The 22,825-nt window shown below is 38.8% G+C and overlaps 2 protein-coding genes and 1 long non-coding RNA gene across 4 annotated transcripts in view; 1 reads left to right on the forward strand and 2 right to left on the reverse strand.

Annotated features, from left to right (window-relative positions):
- The window catches only part of LOC120477867 (cellular tumor antigen p53), a 38,675-nt gene extending 16,941 nt beyond the window's left edge, over positions 1 to 21,734 (reverse strand). The window contains exons 1-4 of one of the 2 annotated variants that reach the window (XM_039669794.2): positions 21,606 to 21,734; positions 20,975 to 21,088; positions 20,680 to 20,740; positions 18,982 to 19,194 (exon numbers count right to left, since the gene is read on the reverse strand). In XM_039669794.2, the coding sequence (XP_039525728.1) occupies positions 18,982 to 19,194; positions 20,680 to 20,740; positions 20,975 to 21,045 (345 nt within the window). In that variant the 5' untranslated portion in view covers positions 21,046 to 21,088; positions 21,606 to 21,734. Of the gene's footprint in view, positions 1 to 18,981; positions 19,195 to 20,679; positions 20,741 to 20,974; positions 21,112 to 21,605 lie in introns of both variants that reach the window. The other variant, XM_039669795.2, reaches the window with a different exon arrangement.
- Positions 4,692 to 6,772, forward strand: LOC148998394 (uncharacterized). Its single transcript, XM_089129028.1, has one exon. It carries the CDS (start codon positions 4,835 to 4,837, stop codon positions 6,725 to 6,727), a length of 1,893 nt encoding a protein of 630 aa, XP_088985154.1. The 5' UTR covers positions 4,692 to 4,834; the 3' UTR covers positions 6,728 to 6,772.
- LOC148998395 (uncharacterized) lies at positions 15,112 to 16,234 on the reverse strand. The gene is made up of 2 exons (XR_016155065.1): positions 15,771 to 16,234; positions 15,112 to 15,219 (listed from the first exon to the last, which is right to left on the reverse strand). It is a non-coding gene; the product is annotated as an uncharacterized LOC148998395 (long non-coding RNA).
- Positions 21,735 to 22,825: the final 1,091 nt, after the last annotated feature.

Consider the following 22,825-nt stretch of genomic DNA (forward strand, 5'->3'; position numbering starts at 1 on the left):
GTAAGAGCCCGAACGCAATTGTTCCTGGCGCCCGTATGAGCGGATGGGCTATTATTTCATCTGGAACTGCATGACAAAATTCATGATCGATTTACAAAACAAAACTTGGTAACACTTTAGAACTTTACGGTTCCTTCGTTCATGAATAACTACACAAGAACCAATGAGACAGTATTAACAATCTAGTAACTATTATTAAATAACAAAAAACTGATTAACGAACTAGTAAGTAATAGCGCACAGATGAAAGTGTGGTAGTTCATTATTAACTAATCAAGTACAATTTTTTTAATGCTTCCCAGAGAACTACTGAAAAAGTTTATTAACAATCTAGTAACTACTATTAACAAAAAAGAAACTGATTAACGAATTAGTAAGCGATACCTCACAGATAAAACTGGCAATTCATACTTCTATGGGCATTACTAATTATTTGGATCTGTATTCTAAAGTGAAGATCATGGGATCATGATATGTCCACATATTTATTTATATGTGCGTGTGTGTGCATCTTGTGAGTGATTATAAGATTCACTTTTATAAGATACACTTTTTGGCTTTTCATCACGGTAACAAACTAGTAATGACTCAAGTGTTACTACATACTTCTATGGGAATTACTAATTATTTGGAATCGTATTATAAAGTTAGCTCCCATGATCTTCACTTTAGAATACGGATCCAAATAATTAGTAATTCCCATAGAAGTATGTAGTAACACTTGAGTCATTACTAGTTTCTTACCATGATGAAAAGCCAAAAAGTGTAGAATCTTATTATCACTCACAAGATGCACACACACACACACACACACACACATATATATATATATATATATATATATATATATATAGTGTTAGTGTGAAATTAAACAAATGTTGTTTTCAATAAAAAAAATTGCACCAAGCAAGCCGATCCAGTTTTCCATTTTGATAAGAGCATTAAAATGAGAAGAAAAAAAAATATGACAAAAATAAATCAAGAGATATTTAGAAGATAAAAATGTGCGACTAAGGAGTGGTTCACTTTTGAAAAAAAACTTTTGCTGATAATTTACTCACCCCCATGTCATCCAAGATGTCAATGTCATTCTTTCTTCAGTCGAAAAGAAATTAAGGTTTTTGATGAAAACATTCCAGGATTTTTCTCCATATAATGGACTTCAATGGGGTCCAAACGGTTTAAGGTCCAAAAGACAGTTTCAGTGCAAACTGCAAACTGTTCAAAGGGTTTAAACGACACCAGACGATGAATAAGGGTCTTATCAAGCGAAACAATTGCTCATTTAATAAATAAATAACAACGTTTTTTTTTTTTTAGTTTTATAAGCTCAAATGCTCGCCTTGGTCTGTTCTGTGACGCACGTTTGTGACTCTTTTTTTTTTTTTTTTTAAATGAGCGATCGTTTCGCTTGATAAGACCCTTATTCATCATCTGGGATCGTTTAAAGCCCTTTGAACAGTTTGCAGTGAAAGTGTCTTTTGGACCTTGAACCGTTTGGTTCCCATTGAAGTCCATTTATGGAGAAAAATGCTGGAATGTTTTTATCCAAAACCTTAATTTCTTTTCGACTGAAGAAAGAAAAACGTGGACATCTTTTGAATGACATGGGGGTGAGTAAATTATCAGCAAAAGTTTTTTGAAAAGTGAACTACTCCTTTAAATATTTCAATCCTTTGACAGCACTAATATATATATATATATATATATATATATATATATATATATATATATATAGTGCTGTCAAACGATTAATCGCATCCAAAATAAAAGTTTATGTTTACATAATATATGTGGGTGCACTGTGTATAATTATTATTATTATATATATTTAAATACACACACATGCTTGTATATATTTAAGAAATATTTTCATGTATATAGATTTATATATAATTTATATGATATATAAATATCAATATTTTATACATAATTAAAAAAAATTAAATATACATGCATGTGTGTGTATATATATATATATATATATATACAAAATAATTATACACTAGGGTTGTGCCGATCGACGATAGTATCGTGTATCGACGATAGTCAGAGGTATCGCTGATGGCTGTTTATTTGGTGCGATATTTGGCTCGTTTCCCATGAATGCATTAAATATTTTATTTTTATTATTAAATAAATAATAATATTATTATTATTATTGTTATTAATAAATGAATTAGTCTACAATTAATTTGCCCATAGCCTATTGTTCACATTAACATCACCGCAAAGTTTAACCGACACTTGCAACACCACGCACATTTGAGTTTTAAAAATGAGAATTAGGCCAAGGCTACTCTTAAGTGAAAATGTTTAAATAAAATAAAAAAACTAGGCCTACATATAGGCTAATTTCAAAATTGGCTTTATGCCCAGCTGCACTACTTCCTGAACTTCAGCCAGCTCCTTGTTGCCTGTCTGCCATTATTGGCCAAATTGATTAATTCAGGTGTGTCTGATTATTGTTGCCATGACTACTGAGGTCAAGCACACCTGAATTAATCAATTTGACCAATAATGGCAGACAGGAAACAAGGAGCTGGCTGAAGTTCAGGAAGTAGTGCAGCTGGGCATAAAGCCCATTGAATCGCAAGGATAGACCTAGCCTATATTCACAATTTCACATGAGCCATGGAGATTATTATCATTTAATAATCTCCGTTTGTAGTTCTCCGGGATCGCGCTATCCTTGGGGTATTGCATTAACCTAAACATACAATTTTATTGATATGCTATTAATAGCTACAATAACAAATTGATATTAATATTACTGTGTAATTAAAATGATAGATAATAACAGTCTAATAGGTCCGAACACACAACAATAAAAAATGAGATCAGCTTGCTTTATTTCAAACAATTTAAGGATGACTTCAGAATACGACTTTCTGTAACACGAAATATAGCTAAATATACCATCTCCTTTGCGATATACTTATAAACGGCTGCCGTGCACAGGGCCCATTTTTCACTGTTCCGTTTGTACTTGGTGCTTTTTGAAAAAGCTTCGACGATGGATGGCTGATGTGTTGGACCTTTTCCAGCCGTCACTCCAGCTTTTTTTGACGCTAGTTTAGCAGCCTCAGCGGGGTGGTGAGTTTGCAAATGTACGAACAGGTTAGTCGTTTGAGACTCTCTCACGCACACAACTTTCATGCAAACTTTGCAGATTGCTTGTGTTATGTCAACTGGCTCGCCTTTCGCGTCTGATTTAAAACCAAAAAATTGCCAAATAGGCGAAGTGATGTTTTTCTTGTTAACCAGCTCCATCTTGGCTTGCAGAATTATGACAATGATTCAAATTTCCTGTGCGTCATTTCCCGAGATAAAAAGTAGGTAATGTAAATGAATTGGATAATTAACCCTTTCACGCGTACGATCACACCGGTGTGATCAGTCTTGGCTGGTCCCTGGAGCGTACGATCACACCGGTGTGATTAGAACGTTCAGTGCATCACGTCAGAAACTCCTAAATTCAAACTTGCTCTCGCGCGTTGGCTGGAGCTCAGCCAGAGACAGACGCACTCAGTGCTGTCATATATCACAACTATTGAGTGTTTTCAACCACATAATGTTTATTTTAGGTTTCAGACATTTAAATACACATATGTACTAGCAAAACAATGATTTTGAGTTTGTAAAATACACACAGATGTCTATGGAAGCGGCAATAATAATCCTTTCAATTATAATAAGACGACACGTTTTATTCATATCAGATACACATTGTGTAAGTAGCTTAACATTTGACCCTATTCTTCTCCCAGTTCACCAGCCACTTACTATCATGTATTTCGTGAGAAGTGGAGGAATTGACGTTATAAATCCAACAGATCCGATTCTCTGAACTGAAAAAGAAACTAAAATGGTGCCGCCCATTGTGCATACAGCTCAACTAACGCGATCGTTATAAAGATGTCTAAACAACAAAACCCATCCACTTGTACATATTTGACAATCGGAATATCAGTGTTTCATGATATAGCTAATACATTTTTGTTTTTAATAAAAAAGGAAAAATGACATAAAAGCAGATCATCATTCATTCCGCGCTCTGTTCTGGTTGTGCTGTGTCACGTGACAAGCAATGACGCGTCACCATGGAAACATTAAAGTGGCAAGTTCTAAATAATGGTCGCCTTGAAAATCTCACGCTGGGGGGTCAGTTAGAATATTTTAAACTTAAGTGTAAAAGGGTTAAATAAGTGAAATACGTAAAAAAGTACACAAATAAGTCGATCAATTTTTAAATAAGTAAATTATTGCCCTGCCCACCCCCACGCGATAATATCGTGTATCGGCGATCTCACAGGTTGACGATATGGTGATCTGAAAATTAAGCATATCGCCCAACATTATTATACACAGTGCACCCACATATATTATGTAAACACAAACTTTTATTATGGATGCAGTTAATCAAGATTAATCATTTGACAGCCCATATATATATATATATATATATATATATATATATATATATTCACATGCCGGCCACCCTGCTCTCTAAGACCCAAAAAACCCAGTAGTATTAAACACTTTAATATATGTACATTTTATCTAAATTAAGCTTTGGTACCAAGAACCATGGATTTTTACTGTTATTGGTAACGAATACTGAAATTTTGATAACGTGACAACACCAGTGAAGACTGAGGCAAGTGGCAGCTCAATGTGGTGAAGGCTGAGTAAGTGGCAGCTGTGGATCATGGCAAATTCAATATAAACTTGCCCTGTGAAAAGTTTTTGGGGCAACCTAACGTGAGACCGGTATACTGCCCAGCACTGCTTTTTTTATTAATATAATTTCTTGCAGCATCGCTGCAGTGTGATGGCATATCTAAGGAACTGGAGGAAGCGTAACGCCGAAGTCCTTGCACTGGCTGAAAATTCTAGTGAGGAGGATGGAATGCTGGAGAGTGTGGATGGGGAGGTTTTGTCACCTTCATTGTCATCTGATCACTCAGATATTGATGTGGTGCTATCGTCTGACTCAGAAACCCAAATTCTGTCTGATGAGTCCTCAGAAGAAACCGTTCCTGATCTGGGTGAGGAGCTTGCAGACTGGGCAACCAGGAATAGCTGCAAGCGAACTGCTCTTAATGAGATGCTAGAGATCCTTAGGCGACAAGGCCATCGGCTCCCAAAGGATTCCCGAACACTGTTGCAAACACCAAAGAAAGTGGCAACAGTTGAAAAATGTGGTGGACACTATGCCTACTTTGGTCTTGCTTCTGGCATATTAAAAGTGTTGTCTCAGCATCCAGGAATCGTTGAGCACCTACATTTGTGCTTTAACATTGATGGTGTGCCCCTTTTTAAATCCTCCAACTTGCAAATGTGGCCCATTCTCTGCAACTTTCATGACTTTTCTCCTTTCATTGTGGCCCTCTACTGTGGAGTTGCTAAACCAAATTCAGTGGAAGAGTACTTAAGTGACTTTCTCCTGGAGTTGCAGCAGTTGCAGCAAGATGGGATCGTTCATGAAGGCAAAGCACTTCAACTGTCTGTGAAAGCATTCATATGTGATGCCCCTGCCAGAGCATTCTTGAAGTGCATTAAGAATCATAACAGTTATCACTCTTGTGAGCGATGCACTATCAGAGGCACCTATGATGGAAGGGTTGTTCTTGGGGCCAAAGAACCAGGTGCCGTTCCAAGGACTGAAGATGGTTTCCATCAGTGGGCATACAAGAATCATCAAGTTCAGATATCCCCACTGACTGTTGCAGGAATCTCATGTATCCATGGGTTTGCCTTAGACTACATGCACTTGGTCTGTTTAGGTGTGGTTCGGAGAATGCTGCATTTCATGAAGCAAGGGCCTAATACATGCAAGTTGTCATTTCAACAAAGGAGCAGAATTTCAGATCATCTCAAATCATTGAATGGAAAGTTGCCAAGGGAGTTTGCTCGCCAGCCAAGGGGTTTGCAGGAACTTGACAGGTGGAAGGCCACAGAATTAAGACAGTTCCTCCTTTACACAGGACCAGTTGTTTTGAGGGAAGTTCTTGCACCTACTTTCTATAAACATTTTCTTGCACTCACAGTCATCATGTCAATTCTGTTAAACTCTGATGATGTCCTCCGAAACGAGTATTTGGGGTATGCCAGAGATTTGACTGTGTACTTTGTTGAAAAGTCTGAAGAGTTTTATGGGAAAACCTTTGCTGTGTACAATGTACACTCGCTGACCCACCTTCCAGATGATGTTGAGCATTTCCAGGGTTCCCTGAACAATGTTTCAAGCTTTCCATTTGAAAATTACCTCCAGACACTGAAGAAAATGGTCAGGCAAAGTCAAAATCCTATTGCCCAGGTGGCCAAACGCTTAACAGAGCTAGAGAAGTCAACGAAACACAAACGTGTAGCCAAAGAGACATTTACTTGTGTATCTACCACATTAAGGGATGGGTGTTTCCTTCTGGACAACGAGGATTTTGCCTTTGTGAAGGAAAAACGTTCAGATGGCTATTTGGTTTGTGATGTGATACACCATAATGACACAGAGAGTTTCTTTGATGACCCCTGTTGTTCCAAACTACTCAACATCGTTCGTGTCAGAGACCTCAGAAGAGCAAAGCGCCAACTGATCATGAGGCAGAATTTACACCGTAAAGTTGTCTGCCTGCCACCAAACCATGAGGCAACCAACTCAGGGTATATTCTATTTCCTATGCTACATGGAGTAGAACGAAGAGCCTCCACCACTGCTGCCAGCTGACACTCACTTATCCTCCAGCTGCGTCCTGCCTCAGCCTCCACTACCAAGCTGACTCCTGCCTTAGTCGGTAACATTGACAAATATAGATAAGCACAACAATATAGTAGTACATAAGAGGCACTGGCCTGGATGCAGACTAAAAATACAAATGTTCCCCCTTTGTCAAGGTTTTGTCATGTGGGTTCGGGCTGTTTGGAGGGAGAGAACTAAAGAAGAGGAAGGAGTCATCCCAAAATCCTGGGTGCTTAATGATATGGTCCACTGGCCACCTGGCATTGATGCATTGAAAGCAATGAAAGAGATGCGAAAGCCTGAGGAAAAGTGGAGGAAATTTCCTCTCATAAAGCTGAAACTAACATCAAGTAAGTCAATGTCCTTTGCTGTAATAAGGACTTGCTTTGCATTCACTTTTCATAATCATTATCATTGATGCATGGTTTTCATTCATTCCAGTGGACAGGGAGGAGTGCGAGTTATTCAACTTCTCTACAGCTGCTGAGGGTAGTGGTGATGAGCTGACCATCTCTAAGCCCAAGAGGATTGGGAAAAAAAAAACGTTTGATGACTTTGTTGAAGGTATGATAATGAAACAGTTGTGTAGCAGGTCCAACATATTTTGAGTGTAACACTAATGGCCCTATTTTAACAATCTGAAATGCAAGTATCAAGCGCAAAGCGCAAGTAACTTTGTGGGTGGGTCTTGGGCGCTGTTGCTATTTTACCGACAGGATAAATTACTCTTGCGCCCGACGCAAGTTTAAAAGGGGTTGGTCTGAAATAGCTTCATTAATTATAGGTGTGGTTTGGGCGTTACGTGAAATAAACCAATCAGAGCATCCAACATACCCTTTAAGAGCAGGTGTGCATGCTGCATGGCGAATTGTTATTATGGCGAATTTACCAGGAGCGTGCAAGGAGCATTCACAGCTGAGGAGACCGACGTTCTTGTAAGTGCAGTGAAAGACAGAGAAGTGAAGTTGTATGGGGATGGGAGAAACCGACCCAAATCAGCATCGATTAAACAGACGTGGGAGGAAACATTTTTTTTTACATCTTCATGTAAACCATAATCATTTCCCTCATGTGTTAATATTTTTGTTATGATGTATGATTTGCAAAAATAAAAACTGCTGCATCTGTGTGGATGAGAGATTCAAAGTGTATGCGCGTTGTGCACCTGCTACATTATGGCCAAGCATGCATGCTTAAAATAGCATTATGAACAATGCGCCACTGATTTTAGACTAGGTTTTTTCTGGTCAGTGGCGGAATTGTTTTCTGGAACTGCAAAATTGCACTAGAGAATGTTTGCACCGACCCGCCCAGTGAGCGCAAGTTCATTTTACCGGCGTGCGTCTGTGGAGGGAAAAAAGACGCTTTTGAGCGGGTGCAAAATAGGAATGAGACAAGTGTCAGTGTACAAAGTCATTTGCGTCGGGTGCAAGATAAGGCCCTGAGACTTCTAAGCAGGAAACTTTTAGTATTGTGAGTGTGATAAGGTTGCTGTTTCATATGTTACACAGATGATGAAGATGAAGCAATTGATGATAACCCACCGAATTACCAGTTAAGTTCAGAGGCAAATTCATCAGGGCATGGTAAGTAGGCCATAAAACTTAAAGCGATACTCCACCGGGTTTTCATGTTATTCCCTTAATTAAGACGAGCTGATGCATACCTCTCTCGTCTCAGTGCGTGCACTCTATCGCTCTGTATTGCCGCAAAACTGTTAGCACTTAGCTTAGCCCAGTGCATTAAATATGGGCCCAAAAGAGAGGCGACCAAACACTTCCTCGTTTTCCCTATTTAAACACAGTTACTCGATTAGTGTAACTCGACCTAGGCTGGTGACACAAAATAAAACGTTGTGTTTTTTCTAAGCGTTTAAAATTGATGACTATATTGTATAGCGGAATACCATAAAAAAGTGCTTTAGAGCACTTCAACTTGGCGCAATAATACCTTCACTCGTGAAAAGTCCTCTTACCGGCTCCCGCTTCCTCGCTCTCCCCCTCCCTCTTATTTCCGTCAATGCAACCAACGTGACATGCGCCAAAGCGGGATCCGGTTATTGCGCCAAGTTGAAGTGCTCTAAAGCACATTTTATGGTATTCCGCCATACAATATAGTCATCAATTTTAAACGCTTAGAAAAACGCAACGTTTTATTTTGTGTCACCAGCCTAGGTCGAGTTACACTAATCGAGTAACTGTGTTTAAATAGGGAAAACGAGGAAGTGTTTGGTCGCTTCTCTTTTGGGCCCATATTTAATGCACTGGGCTAAGCTAAGTGCTAACATAGTTTTGCGGCAATACAGAGCGATAGAGTGCACGCACTGAAACGAGAGAGGTATGCATCAGCTCGTCTTAATTACGGGAATAACATAGTTTAATATGAAAACCCGGTGGAGTATCCCTTTAAACTAATGTCAACATGTAAATGTAGTTTTCTAAGTAAAGTCAGTTGTTTAAAGGGATACTCCACTTTTTTTGGAAATATGCTCATTTTACAACTCCCCCAGAGTTAAATTGTTGAGTTTTGCCTATTTTGAATCCATTCAGCCGATCTCCGGTTCTGGCGGCTCCACTTTTAGCATAGCTTAGCATACATCACTGAAGTGCACAAGACTAGTAGCATTTCTCCCAAAAAAATTACCAAAGTGTTTTGATATTTTTCCTATTTAAAACTTGACTCTTCTATAGTTACATCGTGAACTAAGACAGACAGAAAATGTAAAGTTGCGATTTTCTAGGCTGATATGCAGGGAACTATACTCTCATTCCTGCGTAATAATCAAGACACTTTACTGCCGTACCATGAGTGCATCAGGCGCGATGACTACACAAACTTAGTCCCGGTCACGTTAGAAGCTGGGGACTATTTTCAGGCGCTGCGTCATAACATTACGCCTGCTGCACTGATGGTACGACAGTGAAGTTTCCTGATTATTACGCAGGAATGAGAGTATAGTTCCTAGTCATATCAGCCTAGAAAATCGCAACTTTACATTTTCCGTCTGTCTTAGTGCATGATGTAACTATAGAAGAGTCAAGTTTTAAATAGGAAAAATATCAAAACACTTTGGTAATTTTTTTGGGAGAAATGCTAATGGTCTTGTGCACTTCAATGATGTATGCTAAGCTATGCTAAAAGTGGTACCGCCAGAACCGGAGATCGGCTGAATGGATTCAAAAAAGGTAAAACTCAACAGTTAACTCTAGGGGAGTTGTAAAATGAGCATATTTCCAAAAAAAGTGGAGTGTCCCTTTAATATTGTCTTACCGTATGCAATTAAACAGGTCCCTCCCTGCCACAGCCACCAAAGAAATTCAAGTCCAGCTCCAGCCATCGAGTTATTGGTCAAGAGCGCACCAGGGAAACACCTCGCGATCGTTCCAGGTCCCCGAACATGGAAACACCTCACACACCCAACAATCATTCCAGGTCCAGGACCCTAAGACCACACAATCGTTCTAGGTCCAGCACCCTGGAAACACCACACAATCGTTCCAGATCCAGGACCCTGGAAAGACCACACAATCGTTCCAGATCCAGGAGCCTGGAAAGACCACACAATCGTTCCAGATCCAGGACCCTGGAAAGACCACACAATCGTTCCAGATCCAGGAGCCTGGAAAGACCACACAATCGTTCCAGATCCAGGACCCTGGAAAGACCACACAATCGTTCCAGATCCAGGACCCTGGAAAGACCACACAATCATTCAAGGTCCCGGATCATGGAAACGCCAAGCCGGGAGAGAGAACACAGATTTTACCATAGAGAAGATGTCTTCCCAATGGAAGAGAAAAGTAAGTGTGCTCTAAACAAAAATAGCTGCTTCATTGAAAAAAAATATTGTGCAGAATATGATGTGATATTGCTCTTTTTGGTCTGACTTTCAGAGTTCCAAAAGCGAGTGCTGTACTTGCTAGCTGACATGAGAGCAAAGCTCTCTGAAGCAGGGCGTTTTTACGAGCCCCCGCATTCCCAGTTCCACTTAGAGTTGATTGACTCCATAGATCAGCTTCAACAGCTTAACAGACAGCTAACCAGTGAGGAACGACGAAAACTTATGGTAGGTTACTACAAAAAAGGAAATAACCCTTTGCAAACAGATGTAATTATTCCTCATACAATATCTTATTCACATATTCTTGTTACTCATATACAATTCTGCATATTTGCTAAATTCATCCTTCAGACAGCTCAGATGTCAAAAATTGGTGGAGCTACCCTGCGGGAAAATGTGAACAATGTGATGAAAAGGTCAGTCTCTGAAGTTGTGCTGTTAATATCTTAAAATTATTTTACTTTCAAACAATATTTTTGGTCTCCTGTCTCAAACGGCTCACTGTAATTCACCTTCACACACCAGTCTGTGCGCCGTGCTGGTTAATCTGCTACCCTCTAACTTCATGTTCCCGCCGTTTGCTGCGGTCCGAGTGCGATTTTTCCCTGCGTCCCCCGCAGCGCTGGTCTGGTTTCACATTCAACTTAATTATATCAAACCCTGGTGCATTTGCGTGCATCTTATGTAGGGCTGGGTACCGAGTTCAGTACTTTTTAGGTACGGACCGAATTGCCTCGGTACTACTGAGTATCGAAACATTTCTTGTTTTTCGGTACCAAATTTTGGTACCCAATTGGTTAATCTCTTGCGAGTGCAAGCAGAAACCGAGGATAGAGCGGATATTGTGTCATTGAAAACAGACTGTTAAAGGAACACTCCGACTTTTTGGGACTTTAGCCTAATCACCTTACCCCCCAGAGTTAGATAAGTCCATACATACCTTTTTCATCTCCGTGCGTGCTATAAGTCTGTTTGACGCATCCACCGCTAGCCTAGCTTAGCACAAAGACTGGATGTGAATGGTTGCAGCTTTCATACTAATCCAAATGAGTGACAAAATAACGCAAACGTTTTTCTATTTACATGTTGTGGTTTGTATAGTCACAGAGTGTACAAATAACAAAGTCAAAGGAGACACAGACATCTTTTAACCGTATAAAACCTGGGAACTATTCTCTGAAGGCGAAGCACTGCTACTTTGACGGAGTGATAACCGAATCACCTGAGACACGCCGTGGTGAGGAGCAGAGAGTTCGCTCAGAGTTTGGGTAACAGAGTCAGCAATTTATAAATAGTAAAAGCGTAGTTTACAGTCATGGGTTTTCGCTCTATTGTAAATAGCTGCGACTGTAAACAGGGGAGGTAATACCATGTTTCACAGAATTCCAACTAAAAACGCTGACTGGATGAAGAAATGGCTAACTTACTTACTCGGATATTGATCCAAACACACCTAAATAGATTATCAAGGGACATTATGTTTACTCGGTACATTTCAATGAGGACGATTATTTTGAAAAAAATGGAATTTGCCACACGGACCATAATGTGCTGAAGGATACCGGCCATCCCATCGATAGCACAGACAGGACAAGTGGATCACCTGCGGCTGAGGTAAGTGTTATGTTTTTAGATGACCTACTGTAACAGTGCCATTAGCCAGATCTGATGTAACGTTAGTGACACTATTATATGATTAGGGTATGAATATGTTTTTATCTTGATGCGGACGCGCTTGGGAAAAAACGAGCACGTTGAACTTGCACCCTGCGCGCGGCGCGCCTAGTAGCCTAAATTTGAAATAACCATGGAAATAACGAACTTGAGCGTGCGATAGGGTACGATAGGCTGTGAGTTCATTGTGCAAAAACAATTTGTGCTATTACTTTCCCCTTAATCTATCATATGCAATTATACTGTATATTATATGCTGTTGAATACATTTGGTTCAGCTAATAAATTGCATTTAAAATATATTGATTCCTGTAATAATAATTATTTATTCATGTTCTGTGATATTTATAAATCTGGATGCGTTTTTGGTTGGAATTCAATGAAACATGGTACTGTATTACCTGGTCTCCCCTGTTTATTGTCACAGCTCATACAATAAAGCAAACACCCATGATAAACTATGCTTTTCTATCTAACGTTAGTAATTGCTGACTCTTTACTCCAACACTGAGCGAACTCTCTGCTCCTCGTCACAGTGCGTGTCAGGTGATGGTTATCACTCTGCCCAAGTAGCAGTGCTTCGCCTTCAGAAAATATAGTATTTATACGGTTAAAAGATGTCTGTCTCATATGGCCTTGATATTTGTACAGTCTGTGCCTATACAAACCACAACATGTAAATAGGAAAACGTTTGCGTTATTTTGTCACTCATTTGGATTAGTATGAAAGCTGCAACCATTCACATCCAGTCTTTGTGCTAAGCTAGGCTAGCGGTGGGTGCGTCAAACAGACTTATAGCACGCACGGAGATGAAAAAGGTATGTATGGACTTATCTAACTCTGGGGGGTAAGGTGAATAGGCTAAAGTCCCAAAAAGTCGGAGTGTTTTTTTAAATCGACATCACGATACTTGCGAGACATCGTCGATATATGATAATATCATCATATCGCCCAGCCGTACTGTACAGCATGTATAACTTTATTTATTCACCTTTTTATTGACAGAGTACTCACAAATAGCATCATGTCATTATTGAACATGGATGGGACTGGTGACAAGCTGCCTTTCAGAAAAATGGAACTCTATAAGGTCATGATAGGTAATTATATTTTCTATTTATGCACCTTCATCACTTATAGCTCTATTCTCTACATGATTTCTATTTTGATCAGTGTAAGATAAATGGCAATTGCTGTTAAATTTTTCAGGTGCCATCCAGAAGTCACAACCCGGCATAACTGAAGCATCCATTGCTAGCCTGATGGCCAAACATTTGCGTGCTGCGCCAGATAGAAAAGGGGGCAGTGGGCGCTGGAAGGTAGGAGCTGCTGCAAACAGCAATGTAGATTTAGGCCCAATCCCATTTCTTTGTTTTTACCCTTTTTACCCTTCGTTTAACACCTACACCATGTGAAAATATGAGACACAAGTAGCCTACATAGGGAAGAGCCCGGACGAATGTGATGTTTTGAAATCACTGCTCTCTGGCTTTGAATGAATGCTCACATTCTACAATTCTGTTTATACTGATTACTAGCAGTGAAATGAGATCCTGATCTATGACATCTGGGTCTATAATTTACATCTGGGTCATTTCACGTTCACACAGGAGATCACAAAAGGTCGCATTTAATTGGAAATGTGAACGGCCTTGCAAAAAAATCTAATTTCTTACACGTGTGTAACAGTGTGAACGTAGCCATAGTTAATTTATTAATAGCTTTATTTAACATAAGCGTTAGTTATGTTAATGGACAGGGCCTATTTTAATGTTTGCTTGTTCCCTTTTACAGGCACTTGAGAGCTCTGGAAGTGTGAATCCATAGAGGCCCCACAGTATTACACTTCTCAAAAAAATTAAATAAAAACATATCAGATCTTAATGTGTGTGTTGTCAGTTATTGTACATTTAGGTTGAAATTGAGTGGTGCTTGACATTGAAAATATATCAAAATATGTCAACACATTTTTATGTAATCTTTACATCGATGTTTGATGTCACATTTATGTTGAATTTATATCGAAGCTTGATATTGAATGATATCAAAATAGCATCAACATCATGACATCCTGACGTCAAATAGATGTAGAATTGACATCAAATTTTAACAAAGCTTGACATTGTAATGACATCAACATGACATCAATGTCATGACATGTAGACATCAAATAAACGTTGAATTGACATCAAATGCTAGCAAAGCTTGACATTGTAATGACATCAACATCATGACATGTTGACGTCAAATAAATGTTGAATTGACATCAAATGCCAACAAAGCATGACATTAAAATAACATCAGCAGAGGTCAAAATTTTGACATCAAATTGACATCGACACTTTGACGTCAAAATGACTTTCATTTTTGACCTATTTTGTAACGTAATTTTGACATCAGTGTTTGACGTCATATTGATGTTAAATTGACATCAAATGCCCACTGGGTATGGACATCGTCGTTCAAAATATTACCTACTCGAAAGAGAAAAAAAGAATGAATGCGTTACCCAGCACTTTTGAAAATTCCCTTCCAAATGCGTCTCTGTCCCGAGCACATTTCAAACCAAACTGACGCCCGAGCCATATCCACTGAGGTATGATTCTCAGAACAATATTATTCAAATGTTGAGATAGTGTATATTTTTATTGTGTTACCAAACGTTATCAGTAACATTATGGTTAAAAATCAATAATACTATAAGAAATGTTTCCGCTATTTATTTATTTTTAGTTTAGCCTACAGCTATAGCTACTTTGATTATGCATTATCAAAATACATGTTACGTTACATTCATCATTTTTCTGGTGATCCGAGTTGTCTATCGTAACGATTGACCAAAGAAAGTCAAACACGTTTAATTTGTTTATTACAAGTTTGTTTATTTTATTATTGAAGCTTGAGACCGGTGGTACTGGTGGTCTGGGGTGCCTCGGAGTTGATAACACTTGCCAACGCTTGTAGCTAAAAAGGAAAAAGAAAATGTATCAATCTTTTATCAACATATCATTTATAGACAAGGTCAAAATAGCACAGATGGAGTTGCATGTGTGAAGTTGCAATGCAATTTCTCGTTTACTTATAGTTCTGTTTGTGTAAATGTGGGTAAATAAATATAAAAAAGTTGCATTATTAGCTAGCAGCTCTCGTGTCGGTTTATGCATTATCAAGTCAGCAGCACAGTATAACGTTACTAATTCTGAGGCTGACGACAAGCTAAACTAATGCATAATTTGTAGAATTTCATATCGATTTATAGGCGATCTGAGAAACACAAATAAACCCTGATAGAGGAACGGACAAAACACTTACTTACAGAAAACAAGCAAGTTTGTTTGCTAATGAAAATGCTAACATCTAAGTTACAGTATCTAACGTACTAGTAAGCCGGTAACAGACAGCGAGCATAATATAATAAAAAAAAAAAAAACAGACAATAGCAAACATCCCGACTCCCGAGGTCACAATTACAAGAAATACAAACATTAAACACAGTTTATTATAAAGATACTTACAAGTGCAACAGCAAGAAGGCCAGGTCAGCATCGGTTTTGCAGGCTTCGCTTTCTTTCAGTTCTCTCTATTCTGAAAAAGCCGGTCCGTTTCTCTTCTATGTTTCTCTGATAAACACTTCCGAGCTGTCTTCTTCTTCTTTTACATCAGCCATCACGAAAACTTGAAGAATTCAATATCTAGCGTTACCTTTTTCTTATAGCTAGCCGGCTCCTGGATGGCCGGGGGCGTGTACGCATGCGTGTGCGCGTATAGTGCCGTAAAGCAATTCGTTACCTCGCGAGACCTGAAATCTCACGATACTTCCTAACACTGAGGCCGGCGAGCCGCCGGCCCAAAGTTGCAAGGGTGGTTTTGCGGCTCACAGGCACCAGGGGGGTGCGAGATGATCACCATTCAACACGAAATCAGTAATATTAACATTACAATGACTCCAAAGCTGTTCAGTTAAGGTAAAAAAGTTACTTAGTTCTGCTTTAATTACTCACCCCCATGCTGTACCAACCCCGTAAGACCTTCGTTCATCTTCGGAACACAAATAAAGATATTTTTGATTGAATCTGAGGGCTGGATCACTCTTCCATAGACAGCCTGAGGGACTGCCTCTTGACGGCCCAGAAAGTCATTAAAAGAAAAGGTTTAAATATTCCATGTGCCTACAGTGGCTCAACTATAACTTTATCAAGCGACGAGACTACTTTTTGTGCGAAAAAAAAACCTAAATAACGACTTTATTCGACTTTCCATTACTTCCTTATGGGCGCATGCGCGAGAACTGAGACGAGACCGTTCTTCTTCGACTACTTTTTGTTACCGGCTGCTCACCGCTTAGGAGTTTTACCGCCCTCTACCGTATAGTTGATTCAATGTCAGTTTGCTGTCTGGGGTCTGATTCTGCCTCAAACTGATAAACTGCAGTTCGACATCATTATTTACATCTGGACCGCTCATGACATGTACATTTCGCCCGTAAAGTTAATGGGCGTTAACCTTCCGGACAACGTGAGCGACAGTTTAGTCCAGGGGTTCTCAAACATTTTGGTGCCAGGGACCCCTTTCAGGGGAAAAAAATTTCCAAGGACCCCCCTCATATTTATAACAGTTATTGAGCACAAAGTTAATGTGTGAGCGGCAAATGAAATATTTTTGCACAAAATGAATGGTCTCCACCCAGGGTACTATGCAGGAATTTCTAAATAGCCTACTGAGGTAACGAAAGTGATCTTGCTAGGAATCACTTAGGATCCCTCACTTAGGAATTTTTGATGTTCTTGATCTACACATGTGCATTTTAAGGTGTTTTAAGGCCCCACAATTGGATAACTATAGATTTAGAAGCATGTCAGTCAGTGGCATACATTTTTTTTTTTGTCAAGATGTCACGAAACACAATCACATATTCCAATCAGGAATGGCCTTAAAAGAGAAATGTTTCAATAATTAGGCCTATTCTGCACACAAATAAAGCCCATAAGCCTATAAATACAATGATAATGGCATTATGTTTAATAGTTGCGTGCGTTGTTAATTTGAGCTACTGTAATTAGCTAAAAAAAAATATACAGTATATGTTAAATATATGAGTCCATAATGTTAATCTCATGGGCACAGTATGTTTCTCTTGACCTGCTTTTTCCTTTGTTAAAGTTGAGCTTGATTAATTCTTTGCAAACTGATTGTTTCAGTCGTTTTTTAAAACTTTTATCTAAAACAGCTGTTTAGTTTATGTTAATTAAGGCCTATTTTATCTCGCACTTTATGACCGTTGACTGAAACGTCGTGCGGGGAACTTTGAGTTCACTCTGACTCAAACATTTTGACATTGACGAGCTATCGTTGTTAGTCTGCTGAAGCACCTCAGACGAGAAGGTCAGTATCATCGCGATGTGCATCCTTGCAACCTCAATTGTGGGTACGGCCTTGTCACTATGCACTTTTATTTTGATAATGATCAGACTTCTAATGTCAAATCTACAGTAGCAGTGCTAGAACTGACTATTGTGCGCGCACGCGAGACGCCGGCGCGCAATTACATGGGAATTTTTCCTCAGCAGTGGAAACAGGAATACTCTTATTTATGGTCATAGATAAGACAAGAGTGCATCATCCGAAACGGTAAAGTGTCCATTTTTTTATTTGTGTATAGGCTACATTATAAATGTCTACAAAATGTCGTGCCTTTTAAAAATACAGAAAAGAACCGGATGCGGGTTCATGCCGTCGTCTCCTTTCTGGCGCACGTCCCGCAAAATCAACAGCAGCGAATAGTCTACTTGATGCACAGACATAGATTATCTATCTATAGAAAACTTTAAGTGTCTACAAGTATTGTTTTATGTTAAATGCTTTATATAAGTTACTTAGGAATAAACAGCATGTTTTCAGATGATAAAGAAAACATGACTCATAGCATGGAAAAAAAAAACGTTAGGTTGTTATAAATTATTTCGCGGACCCCCTGGCTTTAGCTCACGGACCACCAGGGGTCCGTGGCCCCCACTTTGAGAACCACTGGTTTAGTCAATCACAACACACATAACCTATTTCTGAGGGAGTGGTTTCATAGAATCAGGAAGTCAACCTCTCGTTCGAGGACAGAGGAGAGCGCGGCTGACAATAAAGGTGAAGTTTATGAAAAATAAGACTTTAAAAAAAGAAAAACCACGAATACATGTTATATTGCACCCCATAAACAACCATGCAAAGAAAAAAAGCAGTCAAGCCCCCCCTTTAATATCGGTCGATATGGTCAATTTTTTACACATCGGTGTCCTTCCAATATCAAAATAGGGGCGATGTGAACAGGCCGATAATCATTCCTGTGTATTTGACGTGCGTGTAGATGTGAGTGTGGGGGCGGGGATGTGTGTTTTTGCAAGAGCGCATAGGCCTACATTACGAACCCAAGTCCTGTCAGTTTAAACATCAAGCGCAAGAAGACTGGAATATGCACAAGGATTTCTGTCAGCCTTAGGCGTATTTTTGTCCCGCCAAAGCCTTATTTGACCGGTGAGTGATGAAGATGACTGACTGCTGCTCTTGAGAGAACGAGAGCAAAAAAACAAAAAAAAAATCTTACACAAATACTTGCATATATGGTTCTTCCAATAATTTCCAATTACCCTTTGCAGACAACAAAAAAATATACATATAATGCAGATTTGGGGAGGAATTAAAATGGTTTATATTTAAAATATTTCGCTTATCACTCACTGTGGATGTGGCTGACTTTGCAGTGCTGGACTGATTAAAGCGTAACTGGAAATCATATTCCCCAGGATAATCAGAGATGGAGGGCACTACAGTTGCAGGAGGTGGGAGGTTGTCCACAACTGGGGCCACATCAGGTGCAGGAAGAGCAGTGTCAGTGTTCTCTGGGAGATCCAGGTCAAAGCCATCTGTAAAAGCAGGGCCATCAGGCAATGCCTGACATAGTGAAGAGAGTTTAAATTTAGGTATGGATGCTTTGTTACACTTCATTCTGTTCTTGAATTTAGAATAAGAAGCAAAAAATAAAAACAGTAGTTAAAGCTGCAGTCCGTAGTTTTTTTTGGGTTAAAAATTATCCAAATACATATTTGAGAAAATACATAACCAGCCAGTGTTCAAAACTATCTGCTTGCCTTAGCTCGATTCAAAGCGGTAAGCTTGTAATAATGTTTTTAATTCCAGTGGTAGTAGTGGATTTCCACGGGAGATTCGAGCATGTCTTTGCGTCATTACGTTTAATCAGCACGAGTTACTGCAATGTCAGAACCACAACAAAAGTGGATGTTTCTTACTGCTAGTTCAGATGACATTTTCCGGTGAAAATTCTTATGTTGTTCATACTTTTAAAAAATAATATTCTGTGATTCTGAGTGCCAGTATCCACACAGTACACAGTACAGTGACTGACAGCTGAACACTCTCCTCAAACATTGTGATAATTCGCGCTGTGCCGTGTTGAGGGTGTTGAAGTACAACTCGTGCAAAGTTGATAATTCCACAAATGCCTGCAATTGCAGATTTCGAACAGAGATGGCGACAAAGAGGAAAAATGCCAGACTGCAGCTTTAAGTTTCAGTCAAAAAAGCTGTTGGACCCATAGATATCAAATAGAGATGCCCTATTGGCTGCTGCTGGGTACTGAGAAATGCGGCCGCCATCTTAAACCGGTCGTATTCCTATTGTGTGGCATAGCAGCAGTAGATGCCAGAGCACTGTGCATCATATTCCTGCTCAAATCGGCGGACTATCGCTCGGGAATTAGTTTTCACAAGTAAGATTTAACATTACCTGACTAAAGTTTGTATTTTGTAAATAAATTATCCCATGTCTCCTGTATCAAAGCTACATGTATGACCTTTGCAGCAAAAAATCCAGCGAGAAAATCAGTTTGAGTGAGATATGATTCAGTGATTCATGATTCTAGAATGATTTAAGATGGCGGCCCCACAGCTCATTCGTGCCAATAGGCTGTAGAGGTCGATAGGGCGTCTACCTATATGAAGTCTGTGGTTGGACCTTTGGTAGCAGATATCTGGTAATCATTTAAAGCAATAGTTCACCCAAAAAACGAAAATTCTGTCATTTACTGCCTCATGTGGTTTCAAACATGTATGCAATTCTTTCTACTGCTGAACACAAAAGATGATATTTTGAAGAATCTGCATAGCCAGACAGTTGATGGACCTAATTGACTTCCATAGTAGGAAAAAATACTATGGAAGTCAATGGGGTCCATCAACTGTCTGGTTACGGACATTCTTCAAAATATCTTTTGTGTTCAGCAGAAGAAAGATATTCATACAGGTTTAAAACAAATTGAGGCTGAGTAAATGACAGAATTTTCATATTTAAGTGAACAAAAAAAAGTCATAAAAAAAAAACATTCTGAAGTGCAAATCAAAAATGAAAATACCAGCTTACAGCAGTAAGCCAAGCATCACTGTTTGTACGAGGTAGCTCCTTGATCAGCTCACCAAACCCTCTATTAATAAAAAGAAATACCACAAAACAGTTGTTTAATGGATGGGGATGCATTTAAGAGCATTTAAAATAAACTACAAATGTACAACATTAAAATGTAAAACTTAACATGGATGACTGAATGCACAAGCATGATCCATTTTGATCACTTGTGCAATATGGTGTATATAGTTTAATACTCATTTAATGGTTAGACTAAAACAAAAATATATTTTTTATAGTGAAATGGACTTACAGGTCCCCCCAAATCTGCTCAAACTTGCCCTGGCTCAGGGGCAGCTCCATCATCTCCCCATCATCACTCATGGCTCCAGTGCTCCACTTTAGCCAATAAAGAGGGCACTATAGACTGCAGAAACAAACAAGCAGGAACTGAGACAGACAAATCACATACCGGTATTAGGAAAGAATACACAAAAGTCAAAACAATGTGATGATCTCATTACAGGTCCTGTGACTGTTGGTAAAAAAAAGACCTAATACCAAACCCCAAAACTCACAGTAACCCGTCACCAAAACAAAGAATGTTGGCACACTTAACTTCATTGTGTTATCAAAGGCATCTCATTGAAAATACTGATAAACTAAGAGGCGTGAAGTGTGTTGACGTTAACACACACACACACACACACACACACACACACACACACACACACACACACACACACACACACACACACACACACACACACACAAATCATCTCTCTGTGTTTAAACAAAAAAGTGTTGGCTATCATGCCTTCACATCAGGCCCAAATCTAAACACTGAGAAATCGAATTTTGATTTTCAAACATGCGTGTTAATTAATCAGCGGTTCGATCTCGCCTTAAAGTGAAGCTCCGTTCCCAAATCTACACACACTTACCACTTTCTGATCTTGAAAAAACACACGTGCTGCTTCAGATAAAAGTTATCTTGCAGTTCAGTCTCTTCCTTTATTCATCACAGCGAAAGAGAAAGAGAGCAGCGCAGTCACGTGGGAGCGGTCACATGACCAACCAAAGTGCATTTTTTGAATTCACAATCAAGAAAGTATGGAAGCCTTTTTTTCCATCACGGAAAAATATACTTTTTTTTATTTATTTTTTTTTTAAACTTTTTTTTCTTCTTAGAAGTGCCAGATATAAAGTCACAATTGCTAGTTATAACGTTGCCAAATAAAATTACACTTGTGAGTTAGTCAGGATTACAGAATATCTCGTAATTGTGAGAGAAAAAAAGAGAAAAAAGACTTAAATCACCCCAATGCAGTGAGATCCATTTAGATGAAGAAGTGATCGATAAAAATGATTTATTTGTAAGTAAAGGATAAAATTAATAAATAAAAACAATAAAACATAGTTAAATACATTTGTATAATCAGCTTAGTAAATGACAAAGTGACAATACATCAGACTGTAGAGAGAGCAAGAGGAACTTTGCAAAAATTTATAGTTGCTCAGGAGAAAACCTTGATGTCATTCTCCAGCTCAGTTCAGTTCTCTTATAATTGTGTAAATGCAGGCAGATCATTTGTTGAAAATTAAATTAAGTTCATAAACAGCAGTTCAATTGTTGTGTATATAAATTTTCAACAATATTATTGATCTGACTGATATTATTGATCTGAGTCTGACTGATATTGAACATTGTATAAGAACTGAACTGAGCTGGATGAAGACATCAATGTTTTCTCCAGAGCGGCTGATTATGAACTAAATTAATAATGATTTTTACAACCAAAAAAGAATCAACACCGAACTACTTGAGCTGGACAATGACACTATTCTTCTAGAGCTGTGTACAGACAAAACAAACTTTATTACATTATTTTCCTGTTATCACTGAAAAGCTGCAAAGCTTGAAACAATCAAGAACTATAAATAAAGGTGACTTGGCTTGACTTGAAAAAAGTAAATAAAAATTAAATTCAGTGCTAATAAATTCAGTGCTAATATTTTGTCAGGTTTCAGTCTATCTTTGACATATCTGATTTCTTTAGGCCAATCTTATATTTGTCTTTGTTTTGTTCTGCTTCTCAATTTCTCTTACAGCTTTCTCGGTCTGCTGTCATGTGAGACTTCGCACACTCCTCTCGACACACAA

The sequence above is a fragment of the Pimephales promelas genome, chromosome 1 (assembly GCF_988280905.1).
Source record: "Pimephales promelas chromosome 1, fPimPro1.hap1.1, whole genome shotgun sequence".
Classification (NCBI taxonomy): domain Eukaryota; kingdom Metazoa; phylum Chordata; class Actinopteri; order Cypriniformes; family Leuciscidae; genus Pimephales; species Pimephales promelas.